Source organism: Cryptomeria japonica, chromosome 10 (genome assembly GCF_030272615.1).
Source record: "Cryptomeria japonica chromosome 10, Sugi_1.0, whole genome shotgun sequence".
NCBI lineage: Eukaryota > Viridiplantae > Streptophyta > Pinopsida > Cupressales > Cupressaceae > Cryptomeria > Cryptomeria japonica.
This window is the reverse complement of record NC_081414.1, coordinates 416,054,536-416,069,864: the sequence shown is the minus strand read 5'-3', so window position 1 is coordinate 416,069,864 and position 15,329 is coordinate 416,054,536. Positions and strand designations below refer to the sequence as shown.

The window sequence follows — 15,329 nt, the reverse complement described above, 5'->3', positions numbered from 1 at the left end:
TCATCTAGTTACGAGGAATCCTCATGCTTTCAAGCCTAGGCAGACTTAGTTAGCAATCAAGGAATTTCTTTCTTACGCATTGGATGTTCTTCATATTTGAACAAGGATTTTTCACTTAGGGGAGGGGGTAGACTTCATGTTTGATTGAGAAATCCTCATACACCTAGGGAAGACATGGTGTCATCTCAAGGAATTTCTTGTGCATGGCGGACTTGGCACTTTCTTGGGAAGTTTCCTTCATGGCTCGAGGGTAGACTTTCTATTGAGATGAGGAATTTTCCTCTCCTTGGGGAGGAATTTGCTTGCTTTCAAGGAATCTTTCCTATGCCTAAGGGAGGACTTCATGCTTGCCTAAGGATTTCTTAATGTTTGGCGGGGTGGACTTAGTGCTAGGACAAGGAATTTATGCTAAGTGTTGGGCGGACTTCATCATCAAACAAGAAATTTCCTCACCTTGGCTAGGGAGGACTTCATGTGCCACCAAGAAATTTCCTCAATAGGAGAGTGCACTTCATGCTGACCTAGGAATTTTCCTAGTTTGCCAAGGCGGAGTTTGTATGAATCCAAGAAATTTTCCCAATGCTAGATGGCAGACTTTGCTTGAGACCATGGAATTACTTCATCTCGAAACAAGGAATTTCTTAGCTACTTTGCCATTTTCTTTATCTTCAATTATCTTTTTGGAAATTATCCTGTGGATTTGAGAATGGCTCCATACCTAGTTTGTTTTGGATGAACTCTCTTGACTCAATGACCACCTGTGATCTTGGCAAAAGAAAAAAAAAAGAAATTTTCTATTTTTGAAAAAAAAGCAAAACGAAAAAAGCAAGTTCCTAAATTGGCCCCAAAATGCCAAAAACAAAACTTTCTATTTTTAGAAAAAGCAAAAAAAATAAATTTCCCAAAAATAGGAAGTTGTCAGAATTGATCCCAAAAAAATTGTGATTTTACTTCTTCGACCTGTTTGAGCACATCTGTAGTATCAGAATTCTCTTTCGACCATTCCTTTTATTGATCTTGGTGACTCCTCCAAATTTTGAAAAACTTGACTCATTTGCAGAGGCTAGAGATCAAAGACAAAACCCTACCCTAAAAAGCAAAAACAAGGGAGTCCCAATTTGCAATGGGGGGATGTGTGATTATGTCACAACAGTACCTCATTGTCCAAGCCCTTTGTTAGTGTAATTAATTATTCATGTTGGATATAATTACACCTTACATAAATTTACCTAGGTACATGCATTTCATGGTAGTTTGGGTATGAGACACTTGGGTGTTTGTGCCACATTGGGATAGTGTGTGTAGGAGAATTTCCACCTTTTGTGGTCTTGTTGCTACATTCCACCTTCGGTATGTGATCCACCTCATGTGGAATATTATATTGTTTCTCCTACCTACCCCTACCTATTTCCTACCTACCCTTGTTTCTTATTGAGCGACATGTCATGTTTGTGTGCTCACATATCCATATAGTCTTGCTTATATAAGCAGGCTCATATTCATTGCATGTAACTTTTGAACAATTGATCATTCTTCTATTGATGAGAATACAGTTTATTCTTGTCCTATATTTTGTCTCTCTATTTTGTACTTTTCATTGAGCTCTTGATCTTGGCAAAATCTCACATGGTATCAGAGCCATTAGAGCGTCATTGATTTGTCTTTGGGAGAAATTTTTGAAGGACGTCAAGAGGTAGATTCGAGGAGCAACATCTTCTAGAGGCGTCCTAGATCAGAGCAGACCTCACCATCGCGTCTGGGTGGCCATTTCCATAAAAATTGACTATAAATTTGTCTATATTGGGTGGAAGTGCGATTTGGGGCCTCGGAGGAATTTTTTAGCCAATTTGGCTTTATATGGTATGGATTTTTCAAAAAAAAAAAAAAAATAATTTTTCTGCGAATTTTTTTAATTCATATCTTATTTCGCAGTTTTAGTTTTTTTTAAATTTTAAAAGGCCTTTTTAAAATCCAAAAAAAACATCAAAATATATTTTACGGGGGTTTAATCCCCCCCCCAACACCGTACCCTGCTTTAATCTTTTGGCAGGCTCCTCCCCATGTGTTCTGAGCTCCTCCCTGCACCTCTGTCTACGGCCCGCCACCGTACTGCCGCCGCTAGCCACTTTGACCGACGCTGTTCCCTCCGGCATTGCCCCCGCCTCTGGCTGCCACCACCGGTTTTCTCACTGCTGGCCCGCAAATCACCACTCCCCCGGCTCCGGCAATTCTTTCGGCAACTCTGGCCTGCACTTCACTTTCCTGACCGCCATCAGCATCCTCCCGTCGTGCCCGATCACCTATCGGAGTTCTCCCGGCGACCCATCCATGCAGTCACCACACAGACTTCTGCAGTGCCACGCAGTATTCGACACACTCCCAATCGGCCTGACTGTCTGCCACACGGCATTCTGGGATTCACCAGTCATTGCTTGGAGCAGACACGTGGCAACAAATAGTTGGAATATGTAATGTCCCCACTTTGAAATAAAATTCAATAATAAATGATAATAAAAAAATTAAAATATTTAAAATTAAATTAAAATATAAAATAAAATAATTAAATATGATTGATTCAAAATTAATTAAGTTAATGAAAAGTCAAAAGAAATGAAAGGAAAGGTTGTGACTCCCTCAACAATGAGATATAAAAGGGAGAAGAGAACCTCATTTGAGGGGGGGAATAATTTGGAAATGAGAAGTGCAGATCTGATTTAAATGATAAGTGCAAATCTGATTATGAGAGGTTGTGTCCCTTTCAAAGGGCAGAAATAATGAAGAGTTGCACTCTTTCAAAGGGTGCTAATGGTGAAAGGGTGTGTCTCTTGCCAAAGGGTATACATGATGAAGAGGTGTGACCTCTCCCTCACATTGAGAGATATAAAGGAAAGGAATCAAAAGCATCTAGTAAGATCACCATTGATCAGATTAGATCAGAATTGTTATCAAGTTACAGGCAGTAACGTTTGTGTTCTTGGTGGTATGCATGGGGATGTGCTTAATAAGTATGCTTAATATATGAATCCCAATGATGTTATTATGCAGAATTAATAGTAATGCTAATATGGACTACAATATGTATGACAGTCATACTTAATTTCATATATATATTCATAATACATAAGAAATATATATACTTATAGTCTAAATCATGTTATTACTTTCCGTATTTAAGAAGATGGGATTGAGATGTTCCAAAGAGGGGCAGTCTAAATCCAAGCAATAGGTTAAGTCCTAAGATAGGGTGGGGATCAGCGACCCATAAGCCTTGAGGGTATAGACCCAAGATAGGTAAGGGCTTGGATCTGTAAACTTTGAGGGAACCTATTGTAGTTGGTCTCTAAGCACATTGGTAACATATGTAAACCCTTCTCCCTTAAAATTGAAGTAGTAGCAAGGTTTGATATCTATATTAAGAACTATGAATAATGAAATTAATCAGCTAATGAGGAAAATAGACAAGCACTTGTTAATAACTTATTGAAGAAAATCTATCAATTTTAGTATATTTAATTAGATCAGGTAGGGGACATTACAGAACATGTCATCAACAGTTGGGCGTCACACGAGATACACCCAGCATACAGTCATCTCTGTACAAACTGCCACGCGTCCTGCCACATCACTGACCAGTTGGCGCCACGTCATCAGGCCATTCCTGCCAACCGGGAATACAATCAGCAGTTGAGTCGGTCTCCACCTCATCATGTTGTACAGACATTCACATTAGCAAGGAGCCGAAGTTTTGTGACGGCTAGATGGCCATCAAATTTAATCGTGTGAATTGCTAATGCCATCATTTTTTTGAAAATTTGGCAGGCCCCTCTCATTGACCTTTTTGATTTTGCAGTTCAACTTCAAATGGCCATATCTTGCTCATTTTTGCTCCTTTTTTGGTGCATTTTTTTTTTAAATGGGCTAATTTTTCATGTAATTTCTTCTAGTGGCATTATTTTCTGATTTTGATGGACATATATTTCAGAAATCTCATTTTTTGGTGATTGTACCTGTCTAATCCCCGTTTCTGCAACTTCCAGGACTCCATTTGGGCTCATACGAACTCCTTTTTAGGTGCCGTTTTTTTTTAAAGTACATAATTTTTTGTCTACTTTCATAATCTTCTATCAGTTTGTAGTGATTTTGAGTAGAATTGTACTTTTAGCATATGGTCTTCTTTGGCCAATTTGGCACTTGTATTGCATAGATCTATCTTTTTGGTCTTTTGCATTGTAGTTCTCAGCCTATTGGGGCAGTTGTACAAAAAAATGAGAAGTCCACCTTGCCATTGTTTGCAAGTGGCTTATTGTACACGCACTACATATAAAGTGCCAAAATCATCTTTTTTTTGGGGGGGTGGAGGGGGTTCTTTGATTGAGTGAATTTGAGGGGGTGTCTCTTGTGTTCTTTCCATTTCGCTGCTATGGGTTCTCCTAAGTTTCCTCTCTTAACTCCATAATTATGCTACTTGGAAAATTGATGCATGGAGTAAACTTATGGAAAAAGGACTAACTCATTACATTGATGGAACTATTGTTGCTCCTGTTGATCCTAAGGCCGATCTTGTTGCTCACTTGGATTGGCTCACTAAAAATATCATGCCAATTGGTACCTTAAGAAAGCATGTATCAAAGGATCTCATCTTTCATATTGAGAAATGTACCTTAATTAAGGATGCTTGGCAAAAGTTTCAAGACTTATATGGTCAAGTTGATGAGATTAGGGGATATCAAATTGATAGTGACCTCACCATATTAGATCCCAATAAATTTGATACTATACAAGATTATGTCACTAAAGCAAAAGAGTTGAGGGCACAACTCAAAGATTGTGGCATTGATAAGAAGGATACTCAATTGATCTTCAATTTGATGGGCAAACTTCCACAAGAATATGCAACATTTGTTTCTAGTTTCCAAACCCATAGGATGACAATGGGTTCAAGCTACACAATGCCTACATTTGATGCTTTCACCAAAATGTTGATGATGGAACAAACTAAGTTGATAAGCATGGGCATTCTCAAGACTTCTAAGTCTCAAGCATTAGTGGCAAATCAAGGGAACAAAGAAAATCAAGGAAAGGACAACTCAAACAAGAAGAAATGGCAATCAAAGCCTAAGGACAAAGCACCACCTTCTCCACAACAAGGAGATTCATTGTCTTCCAAGAAGGACAATTCACCAAAGAAGGAGAGACCTACTTGTGCCTATTGTAAAAGGGTTGGTCATGAGGAGCATCTTTGTCATTCTAAGAAGATTGATGAGCTCACACATATCCTCAAAAAGAACAACATTGATTTGCCTAATGCCTACAAGAAGGAGGATTCATCAACTTCGACTTCCTCACATTCAAAGGGGAAAGGGCAAGCATTCATGGCTTCTACAAGTTGGAAGTCTCACTCTTTTGGGACAAGAAAAGGAAAATCTCTTTGTGCTACTACAAATCATGATTTAGGGAGATGGCTTCTAGATTCAGGGGCTTCTCATCATATGGCATCTTCGCAGTCTACGTTTTTTACATTTGAGCCTTGCACCATGCCGTAGATTTTGATGGGCAATCATACATACATGGATGTGATTGAGAAAGGAACTATTGCCATTGGGGATAACTCCTTCAATGATGTGTTGTGTGTACCCCATTTGACAAACAATCTCCTTTCCATCTATCAAATCACACATGGGGCAACTAAGAGAATTGTGGAGTTCACACCTGAGTTTGTTTTCATTAGAGACTTGGAGACTAGAGCTATCATTGCGACTGGGCTGGTTGATCATGCATCTCGGTTATACTCCTTTTTAGATTTTGTTGATGAGGATGATTTTACATATGATGATTCTTCACATGATGATTCTACATATGATGATTCAGATTTTGAGGAGAACTTTGGGTACTTGAACTTGGGGATTCTCACATGTGACCTCGTTCTTGAGCCTTGCATTTCATCTCCTCCTCTTGATATTACATCACCTATTGCACCTGATGATGCAGATAGTGTGACAATTTTGCCTTAGGATATATCTTGTCTTCCAGCTTCAGTTTCATGGGATGACTACTTGACAGACATTGCAGGTTTATTTGTGGAGTCCTACATTGCAGATTTGGGAGACATCATTGATGATATTCATCTTCTCTTTGATGAAGATGATCCTTCTTTGATTGTTGCGAGGGCACACTTTGACCCTCTTGTTCATTCTCTACATGATCATACTTTTGAGGTTGACATGATTGTGGATTCTTATGTACAACAGTTGGAGGAGGTCTCTTTATGTTTTGAGGAGACATGTGAGTCTTTGGAACTTGTTCTACATTCATCTCCACTAGATCTCAGAGTACCTTTTTCAGCAGTGTGGAGCAGTTCACCACCTTTGGAGGGGGTAGCTTTCATCCTCGACATGGGGACACTTGAGCAGTTTTCAAAGACTTCATTCATCATGAGTTTTTTTCCTACATCTTCCCTTCATGTTTGGGGAGACTTCATGGATACACCTTTGGTTTTGTTTCTTCCCAAGGGGAGGAACGTTGTTCGACGTTCATGGAGTAGTTTCTTCATTCATTCTCGAACTTCTACCATTGGTGCAGATTCTACATTGAGGGGGGGCTACCTAGATTCTCTTCTTCTCTCATATGGGGGGAACTTTTTCCTCACATGGGGTTTTGTTCCTCACACACTTCTATGAGAGTTCTCTTGTATAATTTTCATCTCTCTTTTTGGGGGAGGGTTTTTTCCCATTGGGTTTTTCTCTCTTTCCCTGCTTTATGAGAGATTTCATTGCATTGGTTTGCATGCACTTGTACATGGGTACCTAACATGCCTAGTAGCCGGGACTCATCTTTTGTTGCTTAGTTGCATTGTAGACTTAAGTGCATTCCCCTAAGTTGCACTTAAGGGGGGTGTTGGTGTAATTAATTATTCATGTTGGATATTATTACACCTTACTTAAGTTTACTCAAGTACATGCATTTCATAGTCGTTTGGGTACGAGACACTTGGGTCTTTGTGCCACATTGGGATAGTGTGTGTAGGAGAATTTCCACCTTTTGTGGTCTTGTTGTTACATTTCACCTTCGGTGTGTGATCCACCTCATGTGGAATATTATATTGTTTCTCCTACGGCCTACCTACCCCCACCTATTTCCTACCTACCCTTGTTTCTTATTGAGCCACATGTCATGTTTGTGTGCTCACATATCCATATAGCCTTGCCTATATAAGCAGGCTCATATTCATTGTATGTAACTTTTGAACAATTGATCATTCGTCTATTGATGAGTATACAGTTTATTCTTGTCCAATATTTTGTCTCTATTTTGTACTTTTCATTGAGCTCTTGATCTTGGCAAAATCTCACACCCTTTAGTGCCATTTGTTGAGATCTTTGACTAGGTGAGTGTGAGTACAAAACTTTGGATGCAATATTTGAATCACAATACTAGTCTGAAAACTCATCTCTTGTTCATCCAAGTGCCCATACCTTCACTTGATTTTTTGCAAGTTCTCTCTTTCTTGAGAAGCTGTCATCTTGGCATGTTTAGCTTTCTCATTCCACCATTCACATAGTCATAGAGTTCTTTCCACATCTTCAGCGCTATCCATTAGTTTCCTTGGTTCTTTGCTTGCCATTGATTCATCAAAGATTTTTCTCATCTTCTTGTCGCTATCATCCTCTGAATTTTGTGCTTTTGTTGACTTTTTTCTTTCCCTTCTCTCTTTCGTGACCCATATCTGTCCTTTCCAATCTTGAATTGCTGAAACTCCTTGTTTATTTTCCTCAAGGTGATTTGAACTGTCATATAACATCTCTTTTGATTCACTTTCATTAGAAGGAACACTCTTCTCATCAACAACAATTAACTGACTGGAGGAGACCATGCCCTCTTTGAATGGTGAGGGAAAACTATGATCACGATCCTTATTCCAAAGTGACTGCACATAATCTGATTTGTGATCACTAGATTCAATCACTTAAGTGCATGATTCTTGAAATGAAGTATTAGAATCACAAAGGTCATTGTCTTCCATAGACTTGTTCTGAAAGTCAAACCAAAAACCTCCTTTATCATTGAAATGAAAGAAAGATTTATAGTTCTTTTCATGACCAATATCTGATGGTGTATTTGAGGCTATTATTTTAGTTTGCTCCTAATGACCTGACACCACATCAGTAGTTCCTTTAGAATTCTATCTCATAGTCCTCACAAATCAAAGAACTATTTTCATTTGAGTTAGAAGGGGCATATGCAAGTTTAGTTGTAGGCTCATTATTAGCACAATCTTCAAATGTGATGCTTGGATAGGTGATTGGGTTAACTATTTGTTTCAATTTTCCAATCTGCCATTCTGCAACTTGTAGTTCTTCTATTGTGCATAATTTGTTCTTACTATTGTCATGATTTCCTACACTAGAAGACCCTTTTTTATTTACCTTTGTTCTTCTTTTTAGCTCAGTACTTAGCTCACCCCATTTGGCTAAATTCCTATCACTCCTGCAGATAGTTCGTTTCAATCCCAACAATAGTTCCTCAATTGTCTTCGTCTTCTACACTCTTATAACTGATTTGAAATCAATTTTGAAGTCTCCCCAATAGGCTCACAAGATCACTAGCATTGATTCCACTGTAATGTCCCTAGTAGGAACATTTGAAATATAGTTATTAAAACTAAATAAAATTTGCAATGTGTTGATAAGTAGGCAAAGTTAGTGAAATGTCCCCTCACAATTTTTTCAAATTTTAAACACAATAATTTCACCCATTAGCGTTAGCAAGATGAAATATTGAGAGCAATACATATTGGCGGTTGGACCAGCCACTTCCACTTTTCAGCGGGATAAAGAAATGCTGGAAATTAACAAATACTTGGTGGTATAACTAGCCAATTACAAATCCAAGGAGACTGAAATTAAACTAGACAATCACTCAACCACTTATTCAGCAAGAGGATTGGAAGTAACAAACTATCACTCAACCACTTATTCAGCAGGAGGACAGGAGTACAAAATAGAATAGAGATGGGCGGCAAGCCAGCCTCTTCCACTTGTGCAGTGGGCGATACAAGAAGTATAGTGCAGAAATAAAATGGACTGTTTCAATACTACTAAATACAACCTTACAATGGAAACTCTACAAAATACTTGTCAGTACATCAAGCTCCAATCTCTAAGAGATACAAGAAGATACTCCAAGAAGCTACAACATGAATACAAGAAAATACAAGCCAAAAAGAACACTTTACCAAATCTGAAATAACACACCAGCAACACCAAAAACCAGACCAGCAGCATTGTCAAGTCTATATCTCCTTGAAGACACCTCCAAATAGCTCCAAAAAAGTGGCAAATGAGAGCTAGGAAAGGGACGCCCAAGCCTCAACCAGCAAACTAATCCAAACTGCCTTCAAACTTTTAATGCATGCATCCCAAGGTCACTTCTAGCATGGTACGACCTGCCTAGAAAGGGGCGATCTGCCTTAAAAATCCAGCTCTTCGCTATAATTCATGAAACTTAACAAAATGGGATGCCTAGCAAAGAGGAATCCAATGAGCCAATAACTAGAATGATCAGACAATCAGGCAGGGAGATATGATTGAATAACTACTTCAGCCATGGACAAACCAACAACATACAAAATCACTCTAACACTTTGAAAAATGAAAATACAATAACAAAATCCATCTCAATGTACCTCATTCTATTCCTCTGGATGAGAAATAGGCTCTCCAACAACTAGGTGTTATCTCTCAAGCACAAAATTGGCACAAGCTAGGAAGCCCTCAACTTCGAAGCACAAGTTTAACACAAATTTGGCAGCACTTCATTACAAATATTCATGGATACCAAAACAAGAGCCCAACACTCTTATTTATAACCTTGGTGTCTCCAAATTCAAATTCACATTCCCTCTAAATGGACGCCAAACCCAAATGCACACTAATTTCACCTTAATTTGAAATTTGTATTTCATTTCCCCTCCTTTACAAGTCGACCTTCACATAGAAACAAATATACTTTATAAAAATGACAATAAAATAATAATATGGTGTCCAAGGAAGATAAGTGAAATATATTATAAAATTAACTTATTTCCCATAAGGTGTCCATCTTGCCTTATTAATATTTTACTTTATAAAATATTTTTCCTCAACAATAAATCGCCCAACCTTATGACATAAAATAATACTTTATCACCTCAAGTCGTCCCCTTAAGTCATAACCAAAAATACATAAGTCATACGCCTACGCCAAGGGGACATTAAAAAATATATTAAAATACTTTTTCCCATGTACTGAGCAACTGCCATAGTGAGCTAAAGGCCAAAAGTACAAAAACTGCATTGCCAGAAATAGCCTCTGAACTGGACCACTGAAACCAGCCAAAAATAGCACTTACTAAAAATAACTTACTGCTAAAAATAGTGTGTCCAAATGCATTTTAACCACATTCTGAGCAGCCATTGCAACTTACTAAAAATAGTAAGTCAGGAAAAGTCTTCAAATTCATTTGCATTTCACATCATCGCAAAGCTCTCTGAAAAACCCAGAAAAATGAGTTCTCCTCACCTCCACTTACTAAAAATAGTAATTTTACCAAACTCCATTGATTTCTATGCATGTACCATCATTGCGAAGCTTTCTGAAAACCCAAAAGGAATCCAAAATCAAAACTGTAAAACTCCAACATGCAATCTACCAAATTTGACAAAACATCCTCCTAGAAAATAGGAAACCCTAATTCTACCTCTGACTGACCGATGGGTCTTGGGATTGGCCAACAATCTCGAAAACAAACTAGTGCAGAAAAGGGGACATTACAGTTAGATGAATAGTAAGATATGGATAAAGATCACCATAACTCTTTATAACTGAAATTCTGAAATAAAATCTGATTTGCATACATAATGAATATGATTTTGATCCTAATACAAATCTGATTTTTGTTCTTCATTTATGACTCTAAAACCATGCATCGAATTGTTTATAAGTCTTCCTATATAAGATATATTTATAGCCCTGAAAACTTGAATGCTTTAATTGATATCCCTATAATCACGAGAATCTATTATGAAGCCTTTCCTGATTTATGTACTTGAAACATATGCTTCCATGTTATAAATTTCTTCTCTACTAGAATGATCCACAATGAGAAAATAATAATCAAAGAATAATATTTTTCTCCTCACCTTTCACAATGCCTCTCGTCCTCCCTTTAATATGCTAGAATGAGGATGCCTCAACAGTCATCTAGTTTCACTAAATCAACCCTAGCCATGAGTAGCCACTTTTCTTCCTTAGCTGACCTCTAAGTTATGTGTTTAAGATGATTAAATTGTTTTTTCTTTTCAAACGCAAACATAATTACTTGGTCCCTTGAACCATTATTTTCTTAATTGATTAATAGCTCCTATTACGTGTGCTTTCATGTCTTCCTCCCAATACTCATGTCTTAGGTGGATCTTGAAGAGTCATACCTTCCCACATGAGTTGGGTCTTATTTATTGGTCATGTCTTCAACTTGAGTGCTTAAGCGATGGAAACTCTTGACTAACTATGATGTTATTATTAAACAATATATTATTAATGCATTATTTCTAGAGCGGTAAATGGCTGTTGTATAAGGTAGTTTAATATATAGGTCTTCTTTGTTTTTTGTGACTTGTTCTATGATTTAGTAGCCTTTGGCCTTTATGCATCTTTGTCAAGCAATAGGGTTATTACATATTGTCTCTAAATCCTCCTGCAATCCTGACACTGAAAGATTCCACACAAGAAATCTGAAATCTAAAATGTACTACAAAATACTTGTAAGATATCCACAAAAAATACCAACCAAAGTAGATCTTTCACTGTCATAGCTAGTCTTCTTCCAGGAAGGTTTTTGTCCTTAGGAAGGCTAAGACGGACCAATTCCAAATCTCCAAAACCACACAAGGTTTTCTCAGAAAGAAATATCAAAATCAATGAACTCAACATACCAAATGAGCTCTCCATCCCCCTTTTATAAGCTTTTTATGGAACTTTCAAGAAACTTCCTTTTATAATCACTTTATCAATTTATTGAGCCTTTTCACTCCAAAAGGTGATTTAATTTACTTTTTAAACATTTCCGACACTTGAAGTCACTTTTAAGCATCTCAACATTTAAAACTTTATGTTCTCTTTCCAATGAGCTATAACACTAAGGTGTCGGATAAATTGTTTTAATTAAATTGGCAACCATAGTGAAATTAATTAAATATAGCTCAATAATACACCCAATTAGTGACAATGGTTGAAATGCATTGGAATTGAAATCGACTGTGTACGAGTGATCCCGACTGGGTGATTTCTTAAAAAGAGACACTCCCTCCAAGAATCTTGGATCCCAAACCAAAAGCCTGAAATAACATTTGAAAGTGTCATATGACTCCTCTAAACCATTTGAGATCATTGATAACATCAAATTACCCCTCTAAATAAGATGACACAAACCCAAAATGTCAGCAGCAATTGCATTGATAGAGAACTTATAAATGGAGGCATTAGACACCTCTATAGAAGCTCCCCTGGGTCTAGCTAAACTTGAATTGGAAGGTACTACCTGCCTTAGTAAATTGGTCTTACGTTGCCTTGCCTAATATTAAGTTAGAGGTATGTTTCTTTGGGTTTGACACCTTGGTTCTCAAAGAACAACTTAAATTTAGGGATTTGAGACCTACAGTTTTGTGCACCAGCACCTTCATATGTTTAAAAGATTTTAGGAATAGGACTTTGACTGATCCACATGTTTATGGTGTACAATTGCATGCAACATCTATCTCTTCCTTTTGAGGTTAGTCAATATGTATGTGAGTTATGCTTTCGCTCTCTTTCGCACATGCCTTTGTGATGTGATTTGAGACTTTGCATTACAAGGGTATTATTTGAATGTTCACATTTCTCGTAGCTAATATTAAGTCTACTCTGACTTTGGATTATATAGGATTTTTTTGGATATGCTTGTTGAAATAGTAGCTAGCTCGGATACCTGTCTATTGTATTTTAATGTTGTCAATGACAATTAAAATACACATGTATTATCTCTCATGTAATTCGAACTATTTAGGGTTGGGCCCAAACACATGTAACGTGAAGGCAAATGATCATACATTATCTCTCATGCAATTCGAACTACTTAGGGTTGTGCCCAAACACATGTAACGTGGAGGCAATGTAATATGAATAAATTAATTAATTAATATGCAAGCCTACTTGGGTGTTTGGCACCAAAGGTTGGATATAAATCAAACATCAAATGAAGTCATTATTATCATCTCATTTGAATGTAATCTGCTCTCCAATATTGGCGATTGCTCCTTCACTTGTGCGAACTTGTTCAAGTCCATTGTGCGAATTTATTAAGGCTGATCGTGAGGTGAAGTTGTCAAGATCATCATGCGAATTTGATGAAGACTCTCCTTGTGCAAATCTGGTCAAGTCTTCCTCAGTCATCTGCTGCTGATCTTCCTTAGCCATCTGCTGTTGATAAGGGCTGCAATCTTCATTTTTATGTAAACAGAGATCGTGATCTGCTAACTTGCTGATTGGACAGCAATCTGAGATAAGTTCATTGTCTTGTAATTGCCTACATTTGAGATAATACATATTGTATTTTGAGGCTGGGTTTTTCACCTCCAAGAGGGAGGTTTTCCCAGGGTATTGGTGTGTTTTGTCTTGTGTTTTCATTGCTGTTATTGTTCATCTACAGTCTGTTATAATCTGATTGCTTAAAATTAACAATGCTCACATAGCCCACTACATATACTATTCTACCCTATGTTTTCTCTTACTAGTTTATTTATTAGTTTATTTACCACTTACCTAATTATTTATTAGCAAGCACCGATTGGTCCCTTATTAATTTATTTGCCACTTACATAATAATTTTTCAGCAAGTACTAGTTGGTTGAATAGTTTCACAGCCATTTGCAACCCTATATTATTTATGTATGACGATTGAATGAATAGAATGAGCGATGTGCAGATTATAATATACATTCTATGTTTGACTGTCATGTTTGTTTTATATCCTTCTCTGGATCCTAAGATTGCACATATATTTAATTACCAACACTTCACAGTGGACTTTCTCTTTCCATTTGTAATGTATTCATCACCCATTGAATTGTTTTCTTATTAGCTAAAGTCAGCAAAGAAATTGATTAGAAATCTTTACAAATCATTAAATTATTGCAACCTTTGTCCTACATGTATAGATGGAAACTTATATGATGATAGTTACGAGTGCATTGTATTATACTGTTCCCAGTGTTCTTTATTTAAATTAATTTAAAAATAAAAGAAATTATTCTGATCTCTTAGAAACTATTTATAAGTTTTCTTAGAAGAGTGATGTGAGCTGATTTTTCTGATATGCTTGACTATGCAGTATGTTCAATGTCATTCACGAAAATCATTGCGAGTTTTGGGAAGTGTTGGAGAGCCCATTAATCCAGCAGCATGGAGGTATGTACATCCATTGTGTTGATAGTGATACCATTAATAACTTTTTAGGAAGATCGTTGATATGAGCCATAGTTGCACTTATCTAAAGGGGAACAAAATCTGCTTAAAGAGTCAAAAGGGGTTGGAACGTTATAATGTTTGCTTCTTGTAATTCACAAATATGAATTCTATCTGTGTGCAGTAGCAATCTACATCCACTTAGAAGAACGGTTTAAGCTTATAATTCTAGGAAATACATCTCTCATTTGTACACTATAAAGCTTAAATGGTTCATCTAGGTGGTTTGAAATGAATAGAAAATGCTAATATCAATATATTTTGACAATTGCTCTAGGTGGTTTTACAACATTGTTGGAGATGGTCGTTGTCCTATATCTGACACTTGGTGGCAAACTGAGACCGGTGGTTTCATGGTATTTTTTGTCTACATGCTTATTAATATTATTTAGTTTCATTGAGCAAGGTCATTAATGGGCAATTATGATCCCTGCATCTATGTATGCAAACTTTATTTGAACTATTTTGATATATATATTTTATTGTGGTTAAACCATGTATGGATAATCACAAGTCTTTTGATATGTAACCATGAAAACTTGATTGTCTGAATTTAAAGATTGAGGTACACATATCGTGAGAGGTTGGAATCTCATTTTTTGCTGTTGTTTTCATAGATTACCCCTATACCAGGTGCTTGGCCACAGAAGCCTGGTTCGGCAACTCTTCCTTTCTTTGGTGTTGAGGTAGGTGTTGACATATTTTATGCAACCATGGCTATTTTTTGAAATGACTTACTGAGCATTTTATTACATTAATTGTGGCTCAATTTACATTATTGAATTCCTTTCCAG

The 15,329-nt window shown here is 37.0% G+C and overlaps 1 protein-coding gene across 10 annotated transcripts in view; it reads left to right on the top strand.

Moving 5' to 3' along the window:
* LOC131034092 (acetyl-coenzyme A synthetase, chloroplastic/glyoxysomal) overlaps positions 1–15,329 on the top strand; it is a 301,799-nt gene that overhangs the window by 157,762 nt on the left and 128,708 nt on the right. For all 10 annotated transcript variants that reach the window (XM_057965460.2, XM_057965458.2, XM_057965464.2 and 7 more), the window contains 3 exons: positions 14,402–14,478; positions 14,813–14,891; positions 15,153–15,221. In XM_057965460.2, the coding sequence (XP_057821443.1) occupies positions 14,402–14,478; positions 14,813–14,891; positions 15,153–15,221 (225 nt within the window). The remainder of the gene's footprint in view (positions 1–14,401; positions 14,479–14,812; positions 14,892–15,152; positions 15,222–15,329) is intronic.